The following is a 27,299-nucleotide window of genomic DNA, read 5'->3' as shown; positions in this document are numbered from 1 at the left end:
CTTCAATTATTTCTCAAAGCTTAAAAAAGCTCAACAATGTTCCAACAGTTCAAAAAAAAGAGAGGTAATTCACTGTTCTTAGAACTGCTGCATGAAGACATGCTGAAACCAGAAGATTTACTAAAAGAGCAAAATAATGTAGATGCACTGACTCACTGACCAACCACTAATAAAATTCAATATAGACAATGATGCAGGTGGGAATGAAATGTCATTACTGCTTAATCACGTCCAAGAAAGTGAGTAGATATAGCACTAGATGGATTTATTAGTAAGCAGCTTCAAATGGTACAGTCAAAATGAATTTTGGAATTTGATATGCAAAAAAACATCCCTTGACTTTCCTGATGACTTCAGTAAATAATATGATAAAAACCATCAAGTGAGACATCATGTTACAGGATTTCAGCAACAGAAGAGATGGCACACTGTGAACGAAGCAGAATAACAATTCAATCAATTCCAAAAGCCTGCAAAATGTGATACATCTGAGATGATATATTTACTATTAGCCTAAAATAGAAATAAGTCACACACACAACTAGAGTTGCACCAATAACTCGTTTGTGTTTTTCTGAAAAGTTGCAATGCTCTTACACGCAGGGACGTGCACAGGGGGGTTGCTCTGGTTGCCCGGGCAACTGCCCGTTTGCCTTTCCTGACTCAAGTTGCCCTTCCGACTCGCCCTTCCGAGAAAAAAAAATAAAATAAAAAAATAATCGCGATCGCAAAGCCTCATTCACTTCCATTCGGGCACCGAAAGTGAAAGTCAGTAGGGGAAGGGCAAACTCTGTTTAAGTGGCTGCACTGCTGCAGCGCTGCCTGCACGTCAGTCGATTCTGTTCCCTACCGGAATTCCTGTTTCCTTCCTTTATGCAATCATACTACAACAAATCATGCGTAGTTTTGCCCAGTTACCATACGTGATACGTACCAACAGAAGTGAATACGAGCTAGAAGCGCAACTGAATGTACGGGAAGCCAAAAGGTTAAAAAAGGATTGTATTTTTTTCCGAAATCTAAGCGTTTTTTTATTTAATATTTTATTAGAAGCGAGTTTTCCCCATCTGTCAATTCAATCTAGATTATTTATTTTCAAATAAAAAAAAAAAAAGGAAAAAAAATAAAAAATAATAATGATTAAAAAAACAATAAACAATAATATAAGGAACTCTTTTTCTCATATGTATTTTGGTGACATTTATATTGTTAATACATTTTGGATACTGTGTTTAGTGCCTTTTTCAGGTCAGAGCAACTGCCCTTCAAAATTCCTGTGCACGTCCCTGCTTACACGTCTTCCTAGAGCAAATATTTTGTGCGAGTTCTAGTTGGTTTGAGCCAATCCAAACTGCATCCTCTGGCCGCTTGCTCTCTTGGGGAACCCTGTTTCCTCAGATGAGCTTAGAGCAACAGAAAAAGTAATGACTTGTACTATGCTGTTCGTAGGCCTAATAATAAAAGCAGCTTCTGTGGGAATTGGGCCACGCGTGTCAGGTTCTGCTCTCCAGAGTAGCAATACCTCTGAGATTTACCTCCTCCCCCCGCCCCCCTCTCAACTGGGGAAGGATAAATTGATGATACAGTGTGGAAGACAAATGAAATTAATCTTCCCAGTACCTGACAAGAATCGGCTTTAGATAGTGCACACACACACACACACACACACACACACACACACACACACACACACACACACACACACACACACACACACACTTGCACGCTAGAATAGCTTGATATCTGTCTGAGTGGAAAATAAGACAAATGGTTTGAAGTAAAACAACAATAGCGTTGAGAGACTAAAGAGACTGATGAAATGAAATAAAGCCAACTAACAGACACTGAGACGTTTTCATCAGATAAAACAGGTGACTTGAATTTATCTCTTGTTATCTTTACTGAAGAGCAGCCACTGTATCTTGCAGAGGCAGGTAGGCTAATTAAAAGCAAGCATTGTGAAGCAGTTTTTTTTTTTACACTAAGCCAGATCTGTGTCAAGAGTCGCCTCAATAGTGTGCGGCCGCAGCAGTCGGGGTAAGCTTTTTAGACTCTCATATTGATCTTCATGTCACCTTAGGGCAAAAGAGCTACCTGAGTATCCAGGGCGACAGACACACTTGAAGCCCCCGGGCGTGTTGATACAGATGCCCTCGTGTAGGCAAGGTGAAACTTCACACTCATTCACATCCAGGTCACACAGCGTTCCAAAATAACCAGGAGGGCAAATGCAGTGGAACCTAAGGAAGACGTGATCATTAGGAAAGGGAAGATTGTAGACAGTAATTATAGCACACCTTTATGTTTAGCGCTTACTGTAACTTTAAAAGAAGCAGAAATGTTTTCTGTAAATGAGCACACACTTCATTTACACATTAAGACACATTTCTCATTCTCAAACTGACCGGCAGCTCTTCATACAAAATATAACAATATGACAGTAATTAAGTTCCCCTTGTGTGTAACTTCATTTGAATTATGTTTGATGACTTATTACTAAAGGGAAGAGCTTAACCTGCCCAATAGTGCCGTTTACTTAATTCAGATCCCTCTCTGCAGCTGTTGTTGGGTTTAATATCCCCTGACCACACACCTCAGAGGAGGTGGTTATCCTGTTTGCAAGTGGGATAATAAGGAAACATGTGATTAAACAGCTCTGTGCTAAAATCTAAACTACATCTTTTGATTAGTTAAATATAATTTTTCATCATTAAACCAGGTGCGTCATCTGGCACCACTGAACTGCGCTGGCTAATTATGTAAACTTTGAAGGCTGGACTGTTATCAGAATCAGTTTTATTGCCAGGTACGTACACATACGAGGAATTTGACTCAGGATTGTACATTGTTCACGATGTGCTTACTTATACAATAATACCATAACACACAATAATAAAATAATAAAATAAAATCAGACACAAACTACAGAATAGACAACACTAATATACACACTATGAACAAAACAATATAGACATATTGACAAATAGCGCAGTAATCAGAGTGCAAAGGATGCAAGAGTAAACTATTCTCATTATGTACATGTTGAAGGTGGATATGATATACAGGTACACATACACATACATGCATACATGTACACATGTACACAGTGTGATGGAGCATAGTGCAAAGGATGCTGGAAAAAATAAATAAGACCTATGACCTTATGACCTGAGGTAGGTGTATTGGTATACAGTATACAATATGACATAGTATGAACAGCACTGAAATAGAGAATAGAGTTATAGATATAGAGTTATGAGACATCACTGTCATAAGAGCTAATACTTTCTTTATTACACTCTATCACACCCTAGTCTCCTTGTCAATAACAATTAGTTAAGTTGCATATTGGAACTCATAACGTCTTAAGAAAAATGATGGGTAAGTGGCAGTAAGGAGATGAGTATACTGAAGAGTGATTCATCGCCACAGTACACGTGGACTGGTTGGGTCAGGGAGATGGAGATGGGGACATGTGTAGGGTTTGCAGTACGCAGCGAGGTTAAAACACACCTGATGTGAACTCCCTGGACTGTGCAATCAGAGGAGAGCTCTGAGCAGGGCCGGGTCACATGGGAGGAAAATCATGACGGGAGACAAACTGGAGACAAACCATTTAGGACTCAAATTGGCCCTGGGACTTCTCTACCCATCTGTCCGACTAAGCCTGGAAGCCCCGGGGCTCCCATTAAGCACAGCAGAAAGAAGCACCAGTGGAGTAAAGCCCAATCTAGATACATGATGTGTTCCTGCTGAATTCGCTCTCTGTCTTTAGAATAGCAGCTTATGTGTGTCAAGGATGAAGACAGACTTGTTATATAAGCCAGAACACTTTGAAGAGGAGCGCATGTGCTTTCTTTAGAGAACGTTTTTGTTAATTTGCCTTTCAAAACAAACTCAGGCAATTAATTCTGCCTGGCCTTTACTGATATGTGCAATATTAAAAAGCACAAAATGAATAGAGGCTATGGCGCAAAGCAGAAGCAAAAAAAGGAGTGCTATTCACACTTACTCGTTCACAAGGTCTTGACAAATGGCAGCGTTGAGGCAAGGGCTAGAGGCGCACTCATTGATGTCTTCCTCACAGTAAAGGCCAGAAAATCCCACATTACATTCACAGCTAGAAAAGAAAAATCATTAAAATTGATATTTTGTCTCAGATGGAAAATAGAAGATCTATCGGTTTCCTGCTGGCACATGCAGAGAGCAAAAAAAAAAAATCATTAGAAGTTCAATGATATTAATTACACATATTTATTCTGATTGCACATACAGTACAGTAACAACAGTCTGGATTCTGACTGTTAAACTAAACCTAAAGGCTGCCTGGCAAAAATAATTTTTTTGGAGACGGTTAACAATTTGACCTGCAATGGTACATTGTTTTACTAAATCCATTACAATAAATTTAAAGAAAGTGCATGAGCTCAGAACAAATCTATTAGCTCATGGTTTATCTACTATCAAAATTACAGTATAATGGTCTGAAACCTGCACATGAATGATTGTTCAGGTGCTGATCCTTTGGATTTACTAATGTTTAAAGTCTATCACTGCAAAGCCTCACATTTTCTTGCCTCCAAAGAAATGAAAAGCTGGTTATGGGTAATGCTCTTTACCTGTAACTGTTGACCCGGTCCACACAGTCGCCCTGGTTTTGGCATGGATTTGAGCTACACTCATTGGTGTCAATTTCACACCAACTTCCTTCAAATCCTGAAAGATAGATGAGATGGTCATGGATCAGCAAGCCCCACTACATCCTGAAAACGTCAGGGCCGATGATAACAAAGGCCCCAGTGAATGCCATTTTAATGGAACTAGCAGCCCCTGTAGCATATCTCATCTTCCAGCTCTCAGCACTCACTGTTTCCCCTTTGAGAGTGTGTAAGTCTAATAATACTTTAGTGCCACAGACAGATTGGTCTGAGGGTTAGTGGTTTGGGCTTTGGGAGGTGTGTGTCTGCATGTGCAACCGTGCATATGTGTCTGTGTGTGTGTGTGAGAGAAAGTGAGCCAGTAGGGGGACATCTTGTTAAGTTAGGGTAAGAGGGAGAGGCTAAGCCCAAGAGCTCTTTTGCCCTCTTTCATTAGGGGGTTGAGGGGCAGGATGGCTAAGCAGATCAGCATGGATGTTTTGTTGTACTTTTGAAGGCAGCCTGGGAGCTTGTAATGTTGCTGCCTGTCGGAGGTATTCGTCTGGCACTTGGTCTTCATCTGGTCCATAAGATGATTTTCTGCAAGTCAAACTAAATGAGTTCAGGAAAATAATGGCCAGAAGAAGAATTCTATAAGCAACCGAAAACCCAATTGAATTCAATTACTACAGAATATGTTGAAATTTAAATGACACTAAATTTGTACCACTGGCGTATTTTACTTTGAAAACCACCCATCTTAATTACTGTGTCTGAATTCTCCTCTTTTAAAATTACAATAGTAAAGTTGTACAATTAAAAATTAATATTTCCATTATATATTTCTTTTTCTAAAGTACACAATATTAAATGCTATACTCAAACTGCTCAAATTCAATAAGTTCAATTTCAAATGGTTAAAAAACTGCACTTTCACACACTAAAATGACTGATATGACACTCAGGCTTTAGCATCCAGAATACCAAGGATAAGAAATCAAGCTATTGATTTGTTATGGCCATAATTTGCTTCCAAGCCATTGTATGTCTGTTTCTGCCATTGCATTTGCCGTGGTATGAGTAATGGCAGAGAGATACAATTTCCTGTACAATTCTCCTTCCAAACACTGAGCTCAGACTTCTAAAGACTACTACTGTGTTGTCCCTGCAGTGCACCATCTGCCACGCATAATTAAAGGCAATACAAGCATGTAACAAAGGGTTAATAAAACTAGCTTATAATGGGTGGTAGTGCTGTTATTGGTTCCTTGTCTCATTATGTTACTCCCGCTGATTCAAGTTAGTTGTACATATATTTGAACTATAATGGATTTTGGCTCATGTAAGTATGAATTATCAGCTGAGAGGACTTAACAATGATGAGGTTTAAAATTATTTTTGAGACAAGACAAGCACATAGAGTTTAATCTTGCAAATGTGAAACCTGGGGCAATTAGATTAATAATTTTTAACTACTTCTTCATACAAGTCTGACAGTCTCTTGTCTCCTGTCCTGTATGTAATGATACCATAATGTAATGGCAACTGATTTTTCTCATTTCAGTGCTTTCAGAATCTACTGGAAACCACAGATTCTCAGTGCAGATACAGTAAGTGTAAGCCATTATTTGTGGTTTGCTATTCAGCCAGATGAAGTACAGCTGATTATTAAGTGCTGTTGAATAAAAATGGATTAACAACTGGATGGAGCTTTCCTGGCTACTCTCACCGAGCAGTTTTAATGAGCTATATTGTATATCATTATGTTTAAAATAAAGAAAGACACATTCCCAGTAGAACTAGAGAAAATGACACAGCTCTGTGCATCTTGGGACGTAAGAATGAGAGGGAAATCCATGAGACCACAGAGAGCACAGAGCATCTGGTGAATTATGGGACAGCACAGGTTTCCCAAGCTGGTCCGTCAGTCAAAGCAATGGTGGAGCACCTCGGGGACTATTTCGAATGTCACCGGAATGTAATGCATCTTCTGCCAGTAGCAGAGACTGGAGGCTTCTCTTTGACAGAATACAGAGGGGGATACCCAAGGCGCATCCTCACGTAGTCATTCCATCATCTTGCTGGAGCAACAGTATGTGATCACTGCTCCTGCCAGTGAATGTCTCCGAGGAGAAGAAATTGTAGGTAATCCCCAGAGGATAGCGAACTAACTTTGATGGACATTTCAATTGGAATATGAGTGATGTCTTCATTTTAAGAGCGAGAATTTGTTTTGTACTGCCACAATTGTGACTATAGTCTTCTTATCAAAGCTGCTGTCAGTCTGATGTAACAGTTTCTCAGAGGGGTCATTTAAAATTATATTACCCACAGCTTGTGCAATATAGATTATGACCGTTGTCTGTGTGTGCTGTCATACAGTGCATGAAATGTCAGACATGATCGCTTAATCTGTGTGTGATTTTCATTGCTGTAACCACAGCCAATAATCATTCCAGGTTTTCTGTCAGTTGAATTGCATTGAGTTCTGTTGTTGTTGCATCTATTTGGTGATGATTCTTATGACACAATACAGTGCACAAATGCAACCACCCGTCCAAGATTCAACAAAACTGGACTGTGGTGTTGTGTTTGATCTCTAATCAAATCACAATGATAATCCATGTCATTTTTTTAACACCAAGGGCAAGATGTATAAATGATGTGTTTGCAAAAAACAAACATACTGTACACCATGTCCCACATATATACTGGTGTATATAACAAGAGAATGTGTGCGCACCTCACACATAATTCAGACCATTCATACAAATGGTTCTCCAGAGTGATTGGAGGGTGATGTGATAAGGTCGAGATGAGATATAAGATGGGAGAGTGAATCCAATAATAAAATGCTTAGGTCGTTAGTTAATTTCACTGATTGAGTTTTCTTTTAAAACTAAGGGATGGAATATTTCTCTAATGTTTGATGATAAACTGAAAATTGACACTGGAACCTAGAGATTTTATATCTGTAATGACCTTGTTTGGTGGTCCCCAAGTGGCCCGTCAGCAAAAACAGTATGCTGCTGTCAGTGAATGAACAAGAACTTCCTTCTTATACAAGGGAAACAAATGACTAACATTATAGTGCTGTATATGTGCTTGGCATGGTTTTTTTGTTGACATGAAAAATGTGCGAACGCTGTGGCTGTCCGCACAGAAAGCAAAAAACAAAAGCATATGAAAAAGAATATGCCACACTGATTCATCACTGCAGAGACAAGTGTTGCCATACGTCTCGGTTTGTTTTTGATTTCCTGTTACATAATTTACCTGCTGTCTATTTTATTGCTTTTGTAAGATTCTATTGAATGAAAAGATATGTAATATAGCCGTCAGTTCCAAAAAGTAAATCAACCAAACAAACAACCCTTAGACAAAAGATAAATGGACAGACAAACCAGATATCAGATTTGTCACCATAGGGGGTTTTCTCATAATCAAGGGGTTCAGCATGCTTGTGAGTCCTTCACACGCACTGACCAAAAACTGGGTTACTTGAATAAGTGGGTTAAGAATAGAAATCTCTTTGCATGTAAACACCAGCAACTGCAGCCAATTTACCCCACTGCTACACACCTGGACCACCTCTTATGCACTGCTAATGACAGCACAAAATGATTAAACACCGAGCTTTTAAAAAAAATGTGTTTACTGTACAGCTATTGCAGACCCAGGCCTATTTTTATACACTATGTGTAAATGTAGACACTAACCTCTTTCTTATAGTGGTGCGCAAGTGCTTAACCACAGCTACTCTCTGGTTTAAACAATGCTCACACCTGACATTGTTCTTTTTCTCCTGTTTTACTTGTCTCAAACTAAGTTGCTGATTTAAAAATAGATCAAATAAAATTTTGAGAGTAGCAATGTTTACTTGTATTAAACGTTACTTGGTGTTAACAGGACTACTATACATATATATAGGATTAATTTAGGGTCTTTTGTCAATAAAAATGTTTGATACCATGTTTTTTAATATTTATGTTATACACAAATAAACAAGTTAAAATTAATCTCAGGCCACCTGCACAAAGGTAGTAAACCTTAAAATGCAAAATATTACAATGTATTCTTTATTCCAGCTTTGACTGTGATCATCCTCCACTCTTGTTCAAAGGAGAAGATGTTAGGAGCCATGTGGAACAACCTGGGAGCAGATATAAAATCTAATAGATATGTAACTACCAATATGCATTTGTTTGAACATGTTCACCATATAAACATGAAATGTTAATACAGTCTAATACTGCAGTGTTTGTTTTTAATTCTTCATCTGCCTGTAGAGGACAAAAATAGCACCTTTAGCTAGTAACTGTAGTTGACTGTAACTGTTAAACATTTCAACACAGAGAAAAATATGAGATTGTAACTTTCTATATCATCAGTAAAAATGACAAATATTGGCTATGCTAAAGGGAATGGTTTCCATTGGAAATGTGTGGGACATGCTTCTGTCACTTTCCAAAATTCCAGGTTTTTTAAAGTTACAATTTGAGTAAACCACGACATCCTCTCTTAACAGTGTCCTCTACTGCCCAGCTGTCATAATCTAAATGAAAGAGTACTCTGACTTGGTACAAATGCCAGATGCACTCATCTAGGTCGCCTTCGGCTGTTACCCTCTGCTTACAGCAATAAGCTCCATGAGATGTAGGGAGCGCTTTGGCGACTGTTTTGTGCTGCAAGTTTTGGCTCCCAGGCTGCACACAGGCTGCCTTCAGCCATTTGATTGGTGGAGCTTGCTGGGGTCCTCCGTAGTCTTGCAGCTTTGCCAACAGCAAACATCAATCACTGATGGTATAAATGTAAATTGTATATACACACACACACACACACACACACACACACACACACACACACATATATACTTTTTGATGTTTATATTAACATCGTTGAACAGTAGACTCCGTGACTTCATTGTGTCCCCCACTAAATTTGTTGTCTTGGCTATGCTACATAAAATGAGTATCTTCTGTCAGATCTGTGGCCACAGATTTACACAGAGACAAACTGGGTATTTTACCTGCTGTGAAGCATTCAAGGGTTAAACACCAATATGTTAAAGGCTATTAATGACGGTAAAACTTCTGATACCACTATGTGCTCATTGAAGCTTTCTTCTGCCTTTATTTTTTATTTTTTTGATGCAGCTGGAAACAGAGGTCTCAGAGCTAAAATGGAAGAAAATGTTCACCTTTTGCCCTCAGCAATGGAATATCACTAGCATGCTGAGACCTTTGCTCGCTAAAGGGGCACGCTCACATACTGAGACTGAACACCTGCTACATTTTAAAATTTTGTGTGTCTTTACTTTCAGGATATTATGATGGAGCTTTGATCTACATGCTATGAAGTTATTCTTACTATTATTTGGTGAGAAAATTTTTTTTGAAATATGTTTGATCTCAGTAATTGTACTATGGGGAGAAATGGTTATTGTGGAGCTTACTGTCACATTATATTGAGCTAGTTAAATTAAGCTTAAGTAATGACTAAAAATACAACACATTTTTTAGTTTTATAGTTTTATATAGTCAGTGTTGTAACCTCTATGTTCCACATGCTGCTGCTATCTCAGCCAGGACACTGCGGTAAAATATATTTTTAATCTCAGCGCGGCACTATGTTCCTTAATTATTTGTCATTGAACATTGTAAGAACTAAGCACGACAAATTTGGTTTGCATTAAATAAATACATATATTTAGAATGTATAAGATGATCAGCTAAATCTTGTTAATCTAGAAAAGCACACTATTAAACAAAAAAAAATACAGTAAGTTTGGTTGACTCTGGGTATAAAAAAAGTGCATTATTTTCACTATCACTATACAGTACTGAGGTCAGTGATAGTCACATACATCTGCCAGGGCATCTTTTTTATAAATTGAGACACCTCTACCATAAGTCATATTGTCTACCCCCTCCCTAAAAAAGAATAATCACTTTAAATGAATGCAATGAGGATATACTGTTTCAACACATCTTTGGCAACACATCTTTTTCAATATCTTATTAAGTATGTGTCAGTTCTCTTGTTGGCACAGCTTCACAGTAGCTCATTAACCAACTGTTTGGTAGGACACAATCTCAATCTTGTGGAAGGTGAAGGCAAGTGTAGCATGCCATGCAAATAAAGGGGTTTGTTCTCCATCTGGCCAGGAACACCTCTGGGGATATTCTCAGCCATGGAGACCAAATGGGTTTTGCATGTAAAGGGACCACACAATGCTATTGGACTAATTCACTATACTGCAAGAATCATATTTCTCCACTTCATGCAGTAGACTAGAGGCAAACTGATTGTTCCCTTGTCCAATGTAGCTCCCCTTTAAAACTGAAATGTGCCAACACCCAAAACCCAATGAAAAGGTGGTAATGGGCATAGGCACATTTTAATACAGATGGGAATTATGGAATGAAGTCTTTAATAAATCTTAAACATTAAGTGCTACAGTAACATAGTGTTCTTTCCATTGTGTGCAAAAATGAGGCATTAGTTTTCAGAACATTTGAATAAAATAAGGAATGTAACATTCATACACTTTGTTACTGCTTTTCTGCAAATGTTACCGATCCTTAAATCATTAGTATTAATTATCAATTGCCTATATGATTATTTACCATCTCTGAGATAAAACTCCATAATTTTTTAGAGTTTTTTTTACAGTTCAGACAGCTGAAAGACAGAGTTGGAGGACATGCAACAAAAGTCCTAGATCTTATTTCAACCCAGGATGTTGTAGTTTACATGTGCATTATGTTATGTGTGCAAACAGTTCAGCAAACTGAGCAAGGACACGAAAGCCTACAGTATAGATTGTGTACAAGACTCAGGAATCTGATGCAACTCTGGCTTGTACTGTTATCTGTGTTGACTGATGCCATGCGTGTTTGTTTCATTTGTTGTGGTTGTCGGCCAGTAACCCTCACCCCAACCTCTACCCTAACTCTCCCATTTTCAGGTTGCTCTTCTATCAGGTTTGGCACTCCCTGCTGAGGCTGCTCATTAAGAGGAAAGTGGAACATCTGTGCTGGTCAGGCAAGATGACTTAGGCCTCCTGGCCAGAGCCTCAGCGGAGAGTCACTGCTAGGAAGAACAAAAACTTCAGGAGCCCTCTACAATCAAGAGAGGATAACTGCTTTCCTTATGTTTCTTCTTTATAAGAATATTCTTTCAACTGGCTCTCGTTTTAATCTGGCCTCCAGGTTCTCAGAGTATACCTTTGTAGACAAAACTCATTTCCATTGTGGCTGTGTTTTACAAATCCTTTAAGGCTACTCCCAGTAGGAACCTCCTAATGGCTGCCTTTTGTTCCTCTTGAACTGACGAAGAGTAAAGTCGCCACATCACCCTTTTGGTGAGACTGATATAGTCTAGTGAAGTATCTTGGGAAAACTATGATTCTTAGCTTTACAACACATTTAATACAGCAAGTTTGAGAAAAAGTATCAGTACTGGCCACAAAAAGTTTGACTGTCTCCATCCACTATTTATCAAAATATTAATGTTGCCTCTGGGGTAACTTAGAAATCAGGGTCTCTTCAATTGACAACTTGCTAAAAAGTAGCATGTAGCCAGAATTTAAACACAAGAACAACATAAATTATAAGTAAATATTTTTTTTTCCCAGTATAGAAATTTGCCTGACCAATACTAGACTTTTGAGACTGTTACTGATATAGAAATTTGATAGTTATAAAATCCAACAATGATAAAGTCATTCTAAAGTCATCAGTATAAAATACATTTTTACATAAGCACATACCCAAACAAAAATACATTCCGAGTACAGAAAAGCTAACAAAAATGTACTTGTTCTCTCTCTCTCTCACTCTTTCTGACTGGCTGACTATACTCCTGCCACACAGTCTCCCTAAATATCTAAAATGATTAAATGATCCACCATCTTCATGTCAAAATTGGTGAAACAGCAAGGAGTAGCAGCTTGCTTCAAAAGCACTTCAATAACACCTGCAAATTACAAACAAATGCAAAGTACACCCCAAGTCTAGACCACTGATATATTTCATAATACAACCTTGCTAACAGCACGAACCCTCATGTTCACCCTGAGGCATGTTTTACCATCGTGCAGCAGCCATGATTTCCAACTGTGCTCATGTATAAGAGCACAAACTGTCTTTGAGTATGAATTTTTGAGTGCTGACCATATGGACTCAACTAAGCTGCAGTTGGAATGTGTACCATGTGACACCAAAGTTTGCGTTTCATAACTCAAGAATCAGTATCTAGCCTATAGCAAATAGAGAGGTATCCATGAATTTTAATGTAGTTTTGCTGTGCACTTGAATTTGGTTTAAGAACATACTGCCACCATACTGTGATTTGTGCCAATTACACAACCAAGGTCTGACTGAGATGCCTGCGCACTCATGTTGTATTAATGCAATGCACACTGCAATTTTACCATACACCATACAACATAGCAAATGAGCACAACTAAAAGCCATTGACAAATTGGTGTTGACTTTATAACAAATCAACCTTGGTAATATTTATTACGTGGTGTCAACTTGAGTGTTTGGAATTCAGTTAAATTCAATGAACTTCTATTTACATAGCACCAATACATAACAGATGTACTTAGAAAAGGTCTAGACCGTACTCTGTGTTATGTTATTTACAGTGATCCAACAATTCTCACCATGAGCAAGCACATGGCGACAATGGAAAAGAAAAACTTCCTTTTAGCAGGTAGAAACCTTGAGCAGAACCGACCAGTTGAGAGAGAGAGAGGGCAAGCAGCTGCAAGCTGTGTTGAACGCGCCCACACCTCGGGGAGCGACAGCTGTGGTCTTGTCATTGGAGGCCGGCTGTCGCAGCTCTGAATTTGACACTGCACTTATCAAACATGAGAAATAAGGAAAAGATCTGACAATGTGTGGTCGAGGTGCAACAGTTACTTCTTTTGAAAAACTGAATCTGTTAGCATGCTTGCTAATTTCGGCCGATAACATGTTAGCCCGTTTCACATTGTAAGTCATTGGGAAAATGTATTTTGACACCAGTGTGCATCAAGTGACAGACCCAGAAGTTGTAATTGTCCATATTGTCCACATTATTACTATTTGGTCACTATCTGGTCACTATATTGAATTGGCACGGCACACCGCCTTGGGGCTTGGTATGGCTCCAAGAGGCTTTTTTTTACTTCACAGATGATACATTTGCCTCCTAAAATTTCGGACATCTAGGTGAAATTTACTGTGCAGGGGGTGCCGTCAAGCCACCTCTCACACCCATGTCCCAGAACCATATCAGATAACAAAATAGTAGTGCCAAGTTTTGAGTATTTGTCTTAAGGCTTAAAAGTCATTAGGGGGTGCTACAGAGCTGACGTGCCACTCCCAAGCTGAAATGTGACATACAAAAACTACAGGTGCAAAGTTTTGTGACTTGAGACGTGGGATCAGATTCTTGTGGCATTAAATCTGGCAGACAAATTCAAATTTAATTAGGTCTGGGAATAATGTAAGGCCTATACAGTTTCTTTGACAAATAACCTACACTGACTGGTAAATAACAAGTCTGTAAAATTGCTACGCTGGAATCAAGCCATGGGTTGTATAACAGCTCCGTATTTGTTGATTAGTAGCTATGTAGGATGGATTTATGGTGAACAATAATGGAGAGTAGTGAGTCACCATGCTTGTGTGAAGTGAAAACGACCAAGCCCACGCAAAGCTCTTGGTGTAATGTATGCAGCCAGCACCTAATTTCCTATTCCTCTCCAAGGAAGCCTTCTGAAACTAACCCAGCCGCTCTATTTATATCTGGCAACATCTTTTCATCTCCGCGCTGATAGAGCCATTAGGTACAGCACAACCCCATAGCATCTTAACCTGCACACTGATCAGTTTGAATGTTAAAACATTATCATTTATAATTCCTACGCTATAAGGGGGCTTACTAACAAACTTCCAAACAGGTCATTTCAACAAAGTAAGAGGTCTTTTTTTATATAACTGGCAGAGCTTATGAATTGAACATGAATTAGACTTTCATGTGTTTCATTTCAGATGTGTGTGTGTGTGTGTGTGTGTGTGTGTGTGTGTGTGTGTGTGAACTCAGGTCTGAGAGGATGTGTATGTCATTTATGAAGGAGCGAGACAACAGTATGCTTTACATGCACAAAGTAACGTGATTATTTTAAATATCTAAACTAGAGTAACAGTTTCATTTCAAAGCTTTTAAATTTGCAGTAATTTGATTTCCTCTTTCGCATCAGTACTCAAATGTAATCAAACAGTCACAGACAGCCCACAACACCAAGCTGTCTATTGAGCCATATTTTGGCACAATTTGGAACATGGCCATTTCTGCACATACTGAGAGTGTGAATACACAGTGGAGATGTGAATTTAGCTTCAAGAGTAGTGAGTTGTTTCTACAGACTTTTTATATGATCTTTTTCACTAGGGCTGGGCGGTATAATCAGGTATACCGATATAATTTAAAAAGAGATATAGATTTAGACAATACCGTTTATACCGATATAGTTTGATGTTGAGTTAATTAATCCAGCAAAGGTTAAAATCAAGGGCAACTGGACTTGGTTGAAGATACTGGAAGACGTTTCGTCCCTCATCAAAAGGACTTCTTCAGTTCTGACTGACTGGCAGGGAACCTTTGTTTTTAACTTTGTTAACCTTTGTTGGATAACTATGACCTGGATGACTGAAAATCTTCATAGACGAGTTAATTAATACACTGCTCAGCCCTGCCCCTCCCTGTGCGTCTGCACGCAGCCGTCCACTTACCAAGTCCTTAACAACATGGAGGGACAGACGGTGCCGGTCGACAATGCTGAAGACCTGGCTTGTAAAAAACAACTGTTCAGTCAGTGTTTCCCACACATACACTTTTCTTTGGTGGGCCGCCCAGGTATGTTTGCCGACACATTGTAGCATTTTTCAGAGAAATGGGGTTATTATGTTACAAGTCGCGACATGGTGGATATTTTAGAAGCACAGACCAGGTAAAACGACAGTGAACTCAATAGTGCGGCTGTCGTTAGCTACCACGTTGGCTTTGTTTCAAAAGGCTAACATGCGGCGGAACGGCAGGAAAAGTCCAGAAGACAAGTTCTGTTGTAGCGTACTACTGATGGAGAAAGTTATCGGAGCAGACATACAGGGAAAGACCGAAAGAAGCAGGGCACACTGACGTGTTTGCAGCAGAGGTACTGTACGTTAAGTCTGTGAGTGTGAAGAGAACTGAAGGAGGCAGATTCAATAAGTGAGTGACAGTTAAATAAGGTGGAGAATGAAATAATTAAAACGGTGAAATAACAAACAAGCTAAGTTCCTACAAATAGTAAAAACATGCCCCTAAAACCGCCCCACACCCCCCAGCCAACTTAGCAGAAAATACTGATATATTTTCTACCCGAGTTCTGCCAAACCGTCCATATCGACCAGCCCTATCTTTCACTGTAAAAATCCATTGTCACAGACATGAATTCAAGCTGACCACAGCTGCGGTTTTCTGTGAGGGACAAAACTACCATCTTTCAATTACCAAGTTAGCATGAGCTCCAAACAATGCACTAGAGGACCAGTGAAATCTGCTTTGTTTGCCCATTTATGCTTTTTTTGTGTAGGGATATTGTTGAGGAGCAAGGATCTAAATTTACAGATCTGTTGGGCTTTGTTAGTTTGGATTTATTAGATGGCTTGCTTGTGGAACCTGCTAGTGTAATTAAGTAATTGACTTAATTAATTTAAATGTTAGAAGAAACACAAAGAAGCACAAGGCTTGACTTTCATTTCCATATTCTATTCTGCATATTCCTGTTTACAGTAACACAGTGTTCAATGGTAACACTGACGGTCTTTATGTCAGTGCATGTGCTGTGACCAAAACATGGTAATATGCACAGTTAAAAGCACCTTTGTCTTTTTCCATGGTGATGGGAGCTAATGGGCTACCCAGATGGCTTGTTTGGACAGTTAATGAGTAACAGAAAGGAAAATATGCAACTGCATTATGCAAAAGAGAAGGAACTATTTTATCAGAAACTGATTGCAATGACATGCATGACAATGTATTAACATCTGACGGGTACACAATGGGCGAACAGGATGTAACCATGTAACCAGGCTTTTTATTGGGTAGTTTTTTTTCTAAAATAAATTAGAATTATTTAGTTAAACAAATGGTATTGATTTTAATCTGTCTTGGCCCAGCCTTGCAAGCTACTGTTTCTATAAATAAACATCATCTGAAGGGGGCAATATGTACTGCAATATGTACTGTAATGTAAACACCAAGGAAACAGCCCAGAATGTAGTACCGCAGCATTTGATTTACCATGGACTGTAAAGAGAACAACCCTGCCACCACTGGACTTAACTACGGTTGGTTATTTAAAGTCATCAGCAGAAATAAAACCAAGATAAAGCAGTAAGTAAGTTATTTTCATAAAAAGGTCAAAAATCAAACTTGTCCAGCTTTGTTGACTATTCTTCGCATAACTTTGAAGGAAAAATGTGTAAAAATCCAGGAAATGTATTACAATCAATAAATACCAACTTCCCAGCAGGCCAAATTTGATCATCATGTGATCAAACCATTGGCTAGTCATTGGCTGACCAACCCATGGCCAGCCAATGACTAGATTCCAGCTACACAAACTATTAGATCCTCTCCCAATGGCAACACAAAATAAAACTTACTTTTTTGTATGAATCACTCATTGTTTGAAATCAACCTTGTAGGAAAATCTTTACTGTTGGTTTTTTTCAGAGGTGTCGGAAGTACAGTTGAACATATGATTAATGCACAAGACATCAACATTCATTGTCTCCATTGATATTTTTTTGAAAACCTCTATATTTCTTCTTCTTTGCTAGAACCTTTTGATCCATTGTCTATCCTTGTTGTACATGTTTAACTTGATGAATTTGTGTTCTTCAAAGTACTTAAGCTGTGCAGTAACCTATTCAACAAAATGGTGTAGTTATACTTGAAAAGCAGGCTGGAGGGGGAAAAAAGCACTATTAGTATGAGGTTGTGGCGGTATGCTCACTCACCAGCTGGGCATCTGCAGGAGGCTGTTCCATTGGAGCGTGTCAGGCAGGTGGAGTTGTTCAGGCAGGGATTGTGGAAAGGGTCACAGGGGTCATAAGGCTGGTTGCACAAGGGGCCACTGAAGAAGGGAGGACAGGTGCAAGAAAACTCCCCAGGTAGGTTTGACTCCTGACACTGAGCTCCATTTAGACAAGGTCCAGAATCACACTCATTCACATCCTCTGCACAATCCACACCTGTCCAGCCTGGTGAGCACAAACACCTTGGATACACCAGAGGAGATATGGCACTGTCATTTTGGCATAAATTAAAACGAATCCTAAATACACACTTAAAACTTCTTAAATCGATTTCTAAGGGTGTCATCCTCTGCTAAAAATGGATATAGCAGCAGTACTGTGAGGTGCTGCAGCCACATGGCATATACTTTTTTTGTAATTCAAATGATCTACAGGACACACTTATCTGTGTACACAGTGCTACACTACGTACATGTATTGGAGGTTTGTGTGAAACAGTACAGGGGATTTACAGGTTAATTGGACTACTGGTCAGAGCAGCTTTTCATTCTGGACAGCTGAATGTAGGACACAGGAGGTTAGAGCATTGAGTGGGGATTAAATGGAAATGTATGCGTGCTAGACACAGACAGAAAGAGAGAGACAGAGAAACAGAGAGCGAGAGCGTGTGTCAGCTCTTAAGGCAGGTGAATATTCCACTTGGTGGCAGTGAGTACCCGAGCACTACCAACCACTCCACCTTGCATTCCTTTTCATCCCCCAACTTTTCCACCTGAAGCAGTTTTACATCTCCCTAGCGAGAAGGGGGCATTAGCTGAAGCAGATCCACCAGCTTTTTCCTCCAATGAGTCACAGATCCCCTGAAACCTTTTCATGCTGTGAGCCATTGATTGACTCATTTGTTTTACCTGCCATCTGCAATTCATTATCTCCGCTGCCAGTGGAAGGACATATTGCTATCTCTGAACGGCTTCTTTTTCTGCATTTATTAAGTGACTGATGCACCTCATGAGGACAGCGCCCTCGAGCCAGCTCGCACACCTACTTGTAGCTGTTGAGAAGGTCTGTGCAGGTGGCATTGTTTTTGCAGGGCTGAGATAAACATTCATCAATTTCTTGTTGGCAGAACTCCCCCTCCCAACCGGAGTGACACTCACACTCATAGCTCTGCAATACAACAAAGGAAACACTGTTAGATTAACATTGAAAATTGGTGACACCTTCCATCTGTACGTGTCTCAGTATAGTAATTTAGATAGGTAGAGCCTAGTATTTAAAATAGCAGTACACACCATTAAAATATAACTAAAAAGTACTGTATCGACATAATGAAGCTGAACACATTCTGCCAGTTATTATTTACTTAGTTATACCTGTTACAGTTTAGTAAACAAACGATGTGATGCTTAATATACTTGATTAAATTCATCTCAATTTTCTCACAAATGTTGCAGAATAAAACCTCCCACTAACAAGCCGATCTTTCCTGTGGAAATCTGTTTAAACTGTGGAAGAGTCATGCTTGTCTTAAATTTTCACATGGCTGCTATGCAGATGTATTCCTTCCACCACCCACCCTCCGGATAAAATGCACGCCTGTTTGTGTCCATGCCATTCGAGATATATAGTACAAGCCTTTATCAAGCATACAATATTACCACTCTGTATTTTGCATAGAAAGGAATTTTCATAGACAAGCAAACGTGTAAAATATGTTTCATTTAATTTGTCAGAATGTCTTTCTATAACCAATGAATATGTTGTTTCTACTGTACAAGAAATAGACTTATATATAGCCTCTTCTCATTTTTTCTTTCCTCCATTCACAGCAGCATGCGAACGTCCTTTATTTCATCATTGCAATCTGCATTATGATAATTAATCACAGAACAAGAGATGAATGGTTGTTGCCTATTACTTTCTAAGGTACCAGTTTAATTTAAATTCCTCTTTACATACAGGATGATGGTAGTTATATGGTCAAGGGTTTTTCAGGATTCCTCATTGCCAACATCCTGTCTAAAGGTCCTGGGTGCTGCTGGTTGAATGTATGCTAATTTGTATTTCATACACTGGAGGAGAGCCGTTAAACTTTGTCTGATATAATTTGTACACTGTGGCCCCTATGGTGGTGGGGGGGAAATGCCGTCATCTCATGATAAATTAGATACCTCCAGGAGACTCCAATTCCTTACCCCTGGCAATAGAACATAATCTCATTTTTGCTGCTAAGTCACCTTCAGGGACCGCAATTCTCCAAAATAAGCTAAAGCTCTGTGGGACACATTGTTCAGAGAGAAGAATAGCTGCACTGTAAACAAGACTGTGTGAAGGGGTTTCCAAAAACTATCCCTATTTGAATAATGAGTTGAGAAAAAAAAATACAACGGTGAAACAGAGAACAGTGTGACTACAAAAATATTGGTTGAAATCACATTATATCCCTCATACCACTCCCCATTCTCTTCTTATGCAGTATCCTTTTGTCTTTAGATTTGGAGTATTTAGTTCCCAGAAAATTACAGTGAAATGTTTTAACCAGAATTCTGCCCTTCACTTCATGAAACATGGGGTTAGAGTTAGGGTTAACATTACAGAATTCCTTGTAGACTATTAATAATAAATAAATAAATAATAATATATAGAGAAAAAAATCACCATTTCTGCTTAAGTTTTCCTATAAATGTACAGGAGCCCTTTCTTGAAATCAGTGTGTCTTGACAACAACGTTAGAACATGCTAGTTTGCTTCAGGTAGTACCTATAACTACAAGAATGTTACCAATGAAAGCCTAAAGTTAGTTTTATGTGGACATTGCCCACACACTTTTCACACTTGAGATAAAAATTTAGGTAAAAATCCAACAGGCTGGCTTTGAAACCTCAAAGCGTGGTTTAACAATCCATAATCTGGCTTTAATAATTTGTGACTAGTTGGATAAAATATAGATCATTATTGACCAGTTGTTATGGAAGACGTTTACTGCCACGCTGAAAGCTTAACAATTAGTTGTGAAAATGTCAAAGTTAAGTTTGAAAGGTTCTGAAGTACTTTGTAAGAGCAACTTTTTCTCCTCACCATGTGGCGCCTGTACCCCGTAGGCTCACATCCGAAACATGCTGTTTTTGTTAAATAGATCTCATCTTTCTTTATGTACACATTATGTATTAATTTTCAAGAGTACAGACTAATTTTAAACCTGAACATTCGGTATGGACTGTACACCAAAACTTATCTGTCTTTGTCGAGTGAGAGAAAGAAAAAAAAAACTAACCCAAAGAATTTATCTATGACACATCTGTTTCACTACTGCAATCTGTTAGCAAATAAGCATCTGTTGGAAAAAGGCCCCTGGTACTCATTGCACAGTTTGTAAGCAGCATTCAGCTCCCAAGGCCTTTTTGCAGCTGCAACAGATCAATGTTATTGGCTTAAAAAACACTCAAATAACTACAGAAGTAAAGCTGTGCCTTGCAAAAAGAAAGTCTTAAAATGTTCCTTAAAACCCAAGTGTGTGTATCTGTGGAAACAGACATCAGTAGAGAAGGACGCTGCAACCAGCAATGGAGAATATACTGTGTTGTGAAGGGTCTGTTAACGGAAGTCACTGAATGACCATACAAAAATCTAAAATATAGAATCAAGAGATTAATCTTTTTAAAAGACGTCTAATTAATTAGCCAAAGGAAATAATATGCATTGTTTTGGAAATCTAATAGCAAAAAATGGTGTTCTGGGCAAAATATGGACACTTACACATACTTAATATGTCTACTGTTTTTCTGCAAGTATACTTAGTAACCTTTAGGTCATTTTGGCACATAAAGAGCTCAGCTCACAATGCATACATGGCATAACTGGCATGATTTGTCTATTTGGAGATGCAATAAGGTGCATTTACAAGACATTTCCTGTTCCTTGTTTTACTGAGACACCTGAAACTTGAAATACTTGCATCTCCTCATGCTCAACAAAGTTCCCAATAACACCAATAAAGTCTTCCAGATTGGCTACAATATATAAACCTGATCACTGTCCACCTGTAGCAGAACCCAGAGGCATGTAGCCATATTTTATTCTTTTTAATAATACACCACTATTCATGTTATTGCATATGTCTATATTTTACTGCAATATAAATGCTTTTAAACATTAACAGCATGACAGTCACCAAAGGTAATAGGCAGCACCTTGTGTGATTCAGATCTGTCAATATTCTACAATCAACTGTAGAGTATTTAAATTGGTTACCAACTCTAGTGATTTACAGGACATCAGGGCATTTTAAAGACATTTAAAGGCCATTATATTAGCCCATTACACTGCCAAACAAAAGATGTGTCCACTTACCAGATGGAGGTCCTTACATGTTGAGTTTGTACTGCACAAATTGTTCACACAGTCATCAATGTCTTGCTCACATCTCAGTCCAGCATAACCAGGATTGCAAAGGCAGTAAAAGCCATCTACAACTGAAACAAAAATCAGATGGACAGTTACAGCACCTTGCATCATAAATTAATTCCGTCATCTCTCGGTCGTTCCTACTAATGTACTACATATCTACACAGGTAAGTGCTGATTATGAACATAAAGCAAAATCACCCACTGTGATTTCATTTTTTTAATGGATATGGCCATTAAAATAAATGCCTTGTGCAGAATCAATCAAACTTGTTGTTGCTAAATCTCTGTGACAGGTTCCCACCCTCTGCATCAGTCTGACAGAGTATGACACCCTAACCATCTTTAAATGAACCTGTCTGCAATAGCCATTCAGTCCTCTTTTCTCCTACTACTTTCCTTGTGCCTGGTCTTTACTTATCCCACTCTTTCTCAATGAAAGCCTGAAAGCCTTGTCATCTGTTTTCACACTCTCAACACACTTCTAACACATTGAATGAGGGGGGAAGAAGTACAACAGAGGGAGAGAGCCCATTCCTGGGCCGTGCTTTATTCAGATGTTACAAATGTGCCAATTTCTTCCATCAGAAGTTAAAATTTCACACGTCTACTAATCCATTCCTTCCCGTCTTTAATTATTAATATGGTGTTAAAGAGGGATGCATCATTCTGTTTCTCCAACACAACACTGGTGTACAGGCAGCCAGTGACAGAGGTAATTGCAGTTCTTACAGGAGTGAATTTATTACTTCCCCAGTCAGGGTCCCAGGATTCTTCATTATCCCAAAGATTTACCACGTAATCTATGCTGTCACTCTGTCTTGGTGCGTGTAGCTGCTATTACTCTCATTAAATGCTTTAGGTCCTGGGTGGCAGCAGCATTACTCATCTCAGCCACTGTGGCTATGCAGTGCTCTCCCTGGTGGTTGGCTGGCTGCTGCTGAGTGCCGGCCAATAGGTCCTAGAGGCCTGCCTCACTAACCTAAGGTGAACTGGCTGCACTCAAGATTAGTCAAGACAGCTGGCCGAGGTCTACTGTAGCACAGTGTAGGATAGGATACTCTCAGATAGTTATCCACTGCCATCACTGCACAAGCCAGTTGAAACAACATTGGCAGGATTTGTTGAGATGCCATGAAGGCTGGAAGGTAATACTACTGTAGTTACAACAGCATAAATATTTTGCTACCAAGACAATTCTACTTTGACTTTGCACAACTTACTGAAGTACAGTAATTGCAGTTATTTTAAAATAAAACATTTAACATAGTTGTGTGCAGTTCTTAATTTTTTTCCTTTGCAGGACATGTAAAATAAATTAACCAAAATACATGACAATCATCGGCCAACTGGTGATAAATAACAATGCGTTTTTAATCACTTATGCTAGTGATGGAATACACAGGGGTAAAATCATTGGAAGAAAAACAATACTGTGCTTTGAGCTTTGACTGTATTAATTATGTCATGTATCATCCATTATTGAAATTATAACACAACATTGATGCTTCATTGATTTCCTTCTACAGTAATGTTAAGGAACTAATCAAGCCTACTCCAGCAGGTAATGTCCTAGATCCTCACATCAGATGGAATAACTCCACTCTCATAACATCCTTATTAGCTGCAACGGTGACCCAATTGAAAACTGCCTGTTAGACAGTAAGTGAGCAAATGAAATTTGACATATCCATTGCATATGTGTGTGTTGCTTCCATCTTGAGTTCCTGTTATTAAGCATGTTCACGCTGTTTTTTTTACCATCATAGCAGAAGCCATGAAAACAGGGGCTGGAGCTGCAGTCGTCCACATTGATTTCACAGCGGGGGCCAGTGAAGCCCCGGCGACAGTGACAGCGGAAACCCAAAGGGAAATGCTCCTGATCCAACTCCTCCACACACACTGCACCGTTCTCACATGGATTACTGGCCTCGCAGGGTAAGAACTCACAATTATGACCTGGAGTGAGGCAAAAAAATACATTTTGGATGACCATCCAGCAGACAACAATCTATGTATAAATACAATGGAACTGCAAACCTGCAGCTATTAAAGATTAAGCCCATATTGTGTGTTTCCTTGAACCTGTCTTTGTGGTAGAGTACATGCTGTGTCAAGCTTACTCATTGAACAAAGAGACAAACAGACCAACAGAAAGTCACACAATGTCTTAAAAGTGTTCCAGTAGAAGCTGATCCAGAGTCACTTTCTTAATTTTCTTAATAAATTACCAAAGCAAACACAAATAACAAAAATATTTGCAATTACAGGTTATCCTTGCAGAAATATAGTCAAACAATCGGGATGCTGGATTTATTTTAGAACCATTAAAACTAACAATTGCAGTCTTCATTTCATCCATTTCAGTGGCAGAATATTACAAGGTTTGTGCTTTTGACAAAACAATTACCAAATGAATGGTTTACGTCCTCAGTTCTGATTGGCTGTCATGTCCCATGCTGATTTAAAACAAGTGATAAAAGCACACCTATGGCTGTGCAGCACTCCATCGAATTACTAATGTGCTAACAGCAACATACCCTTTGCACAATTAAGATTTTTGTGTCACTTAGCTGTCACTTTGTTTTACCAAACTGCTAGAACTGTACAGACAATGAGAAAATTATTAGGGCATTCTTAAAGAAATTGCTGCAAAAATGATCAGCAAAAAATCTTGGTGAAATTGCTTGCTTATTTATAGAGGAACTGGAAATACTGAAATTCCGCACTTTAATATTGTGAATGCTTCTGACATTATGTAACAGCTTGCCAGTTGTACAATATGCAGGAAACAATAGTGCAATCTTTTATTGATAGTTTCAGAGGAACTACTTCAAGATGAGGCAATAGCTACTTTCCTTGAGAAAGAAGTGGCTGCGCTATTTTGTCAAACACGCAGTGCTGTCAAAATGCTTACTTAACTGGTCTTTGTATAAGGAGGGAGTGATATTAAAGCTCCATGAAGCATTATTTTGATATAAAGTGTGAATCAAATGACACTCTGTAGTCTGAAAGGGTTGCCAGTCCTGCCAGTCTCATCGAGAATCAACAACCCATTCTACAGCTGTTTGTTGCTTTCAGTATTTTTGAGTTCTGGCAGCTCTCACAAACTCTAGGACTGGAGTGCAGCAAAGTTTCCAGTGCCAGGTCCCTTATTTTATTTGAACCTACTTGTGCTGTGGCTACCTTCCATTTGGAGATACTAAGGAACATGCAATGTGTATACACAGCCTTGGAGAAAGAGTGGAAACAGGCTTGTGTATTAAATCAAAGAAGACAAAAAAGTTCAATTTGCTTTAGACAAACTGTGCTTCTTAGATGTGTGATCTTTAGCGAGGAAGATGGATGAGGTGCTGATTGGGTCTAACAACAATTTGAGGCAAACCAAGGCTTGGGCTTTTCGCAGTTGAAATCTTCAGCAACAAATTGACTTGTATACCGGCTGGGATAAAAACCTGAGTGATTATGTTTGAGGTGATTCTACGTTAGTTTGCTACTGTGTAGCATTCAAGTTTTTTTCTTAAATTTGTTCTTGAGAAAGGTCCTAAGAGAAGTCTACGTCAGATTTGTGTTTCTTAAACTGCAGAATTGTTCGCGCAAGTGTTCTCACAATGATGAATCCCATTGTCCTCATAAAATAAAAGCATGTGCCAGTTAATCCTAATTGGCATAGGTCAACTCCCCACCAATCCCCATAAAACGGCACACAAGGAAAAGTTGAGAGATAAGTCAAGAATGTCAAGAACGGAAATCTAAAGACGGTACTGCTGCAGCTAACGAGCTGTCATATTTAGTACCAACTGTAGAATATCAAAATAACAGTGTAATATGTAGGAACAGGTCTGGTGTTGAGTGACGCTACAGTGGTCAGGTGCACTGCACGTCTGACACTACACCTAACACTTAAATAACAGAACATTTCCAGTTACATCTAGTGTCACATATCAGTGGAGGGTTGAGTGAAGCTGATGCAGGCAGGTGCGAAGCACAATGTCACCACACCAGACTCGACACCTAACACTTCCACCTAATCCCTTGATACAGTCTTCTAGGAAGGCTGAAAAAGAGGATTACTTTTCGTTCTGCACCATGTGTGTCATTATTGTAAATATATGTTTATTATTATGCTTTTATTGTGTAATATGTAGGAATATATAGCTAAACTATAATGCATTTTCTATTAACTAGATAGTCAATGTGATGTAGTTCAATTATCATCCATTTTACCAAAATCGACACCAAAAATACGTTTATTGTGGTTAAAGCAAGAAAGCCAGTAAATCCATCTGACCTGATCTATGAATGTATATGTGTGATTCTTCGGTATCTGCTGTCCCCAGATGCTTTATACTGTATGAAAAAGCTTCTCCTTCAGTTGAAAATGAAATTCCTGTAGCATCTGAAGGCAGCAGGACTTGATAAATCAGCAGCCTCTGAGAAGTGCCATTACACAGGACAGTTGTGCAGGGCTGTTTACCTTCATTAAATTGCCTGAAAAGCTAGCAGGCTGCTACAGTATAACCATACAGACCTTTACACATATCAGACTGATTGGTTAGTTATCGAGTTATAACTCGATATTCTGCTTTTTTTTTATGAGGGAGACGTCTGGTTACCAGGGCTCATCATAAAGCCTAGCATAGTCTTGAAGGCTTCATCAAGGGATCAGGTGGAAATGTTAGGTGTAGTGCCAGACGTTGCACCTGACTGCTGTCACTGGAATGCAAGTCAGGCAGACAGGTAGGCGTTTCGCTTACTGGTGCGAATGCATATTGATATGTTCCACCACTCATGTTAAGATGACGATCTTGTGCGGTCAATGGTGGAGCGAGTGGAATCCTTTCTTGACTGGGACCTGTTCTTCTGCTGTATGGCAGATTTTTGTGTATTGTGTGGCCAGGTGATGTATTCCATCTGCATCGACCAGAGGAACAATATCACAAATTATTATATTTATCAAAAAGGTGAGTTTTACTCCCAAACAACAGGGACGCTGCCTGAGCCAAAGTTGACCCTATCCCAGAAAGAGGGGAAAAGCTTGACTGAGCTCTACATCAAAGGACTTGGAATGCAACTGAAGCGCTCTTAGATGAATCACATGTCAAATCAATACATAATTAAATAAATAATAAAACAGACAAAGGAGTATATTAATACTCTCTTGTTAAAGTAAAAT

General features: G+C 39.0%; 1 protein-coding gene across 1 annotated transcript in view; it reads right to left on the bottom strand.

Annotated features, from left to right (window-relative positions):
• Positions 1-27,299, bottom strand: part of eys (eyes shut homolog) — a 175,965-nt gene that overhangs the window by 90,344 nt on the left and 58,322 nt on the right. The window contains exons 22-28 of the mRNA XM_038737244.1: positions 23,885-24,082; positions 22,070-22,191; positions 18,765-18,886; positions 17,702-17,961; positions 4,620-4,716; positions 4,013-4,120; positions 2,095-2,240 (exon numbers count right to left, since the gene is read on the bottom strand). Coding sequence (XP_038593172.1) covers positions 2,095-2,240; positions 4,013-4,120; positions 4,620-4,716; positions 17,702-17,961; positions 18,765-18,886; positions 22,070-22,191; positions 23,885-24,082 — 1,053 coding nt within the window. The remainder of the gene's footprint in view (positions 1-2,094; positions 2,241-4,012; positions 4,121-4,619; positions 4,717-17,701; positions 17,962-18,764; positions 18,887-22,069; positions 22,192-23,884; positions 24,083-27,299) is intronic.

The sequence above is a fragment of the Micropterus salmoides genome, unplaced genomic scaffold, assembly GCF_014851395.1.
Source record: "Micropterus salmoides isolate LMB-PRFRI ecotype aquatic unplaced genomic scaffold, ASM1485139v1 Ms_hic_scaffold_22, whole genome shotgun sequence".
Classification (NCBI taxonomy): domain Eukaryota; kingdom Metazoa; phylum Chordata; class Actinopteri; order Centrarchiformes; family Centrarchidae; genus Micropterus; species Micropterus salmoides.
Note: the sequence above shows the minus strand (reverse complement) of the source record. Positions and strands in the feature narration are given on the sequence as shown.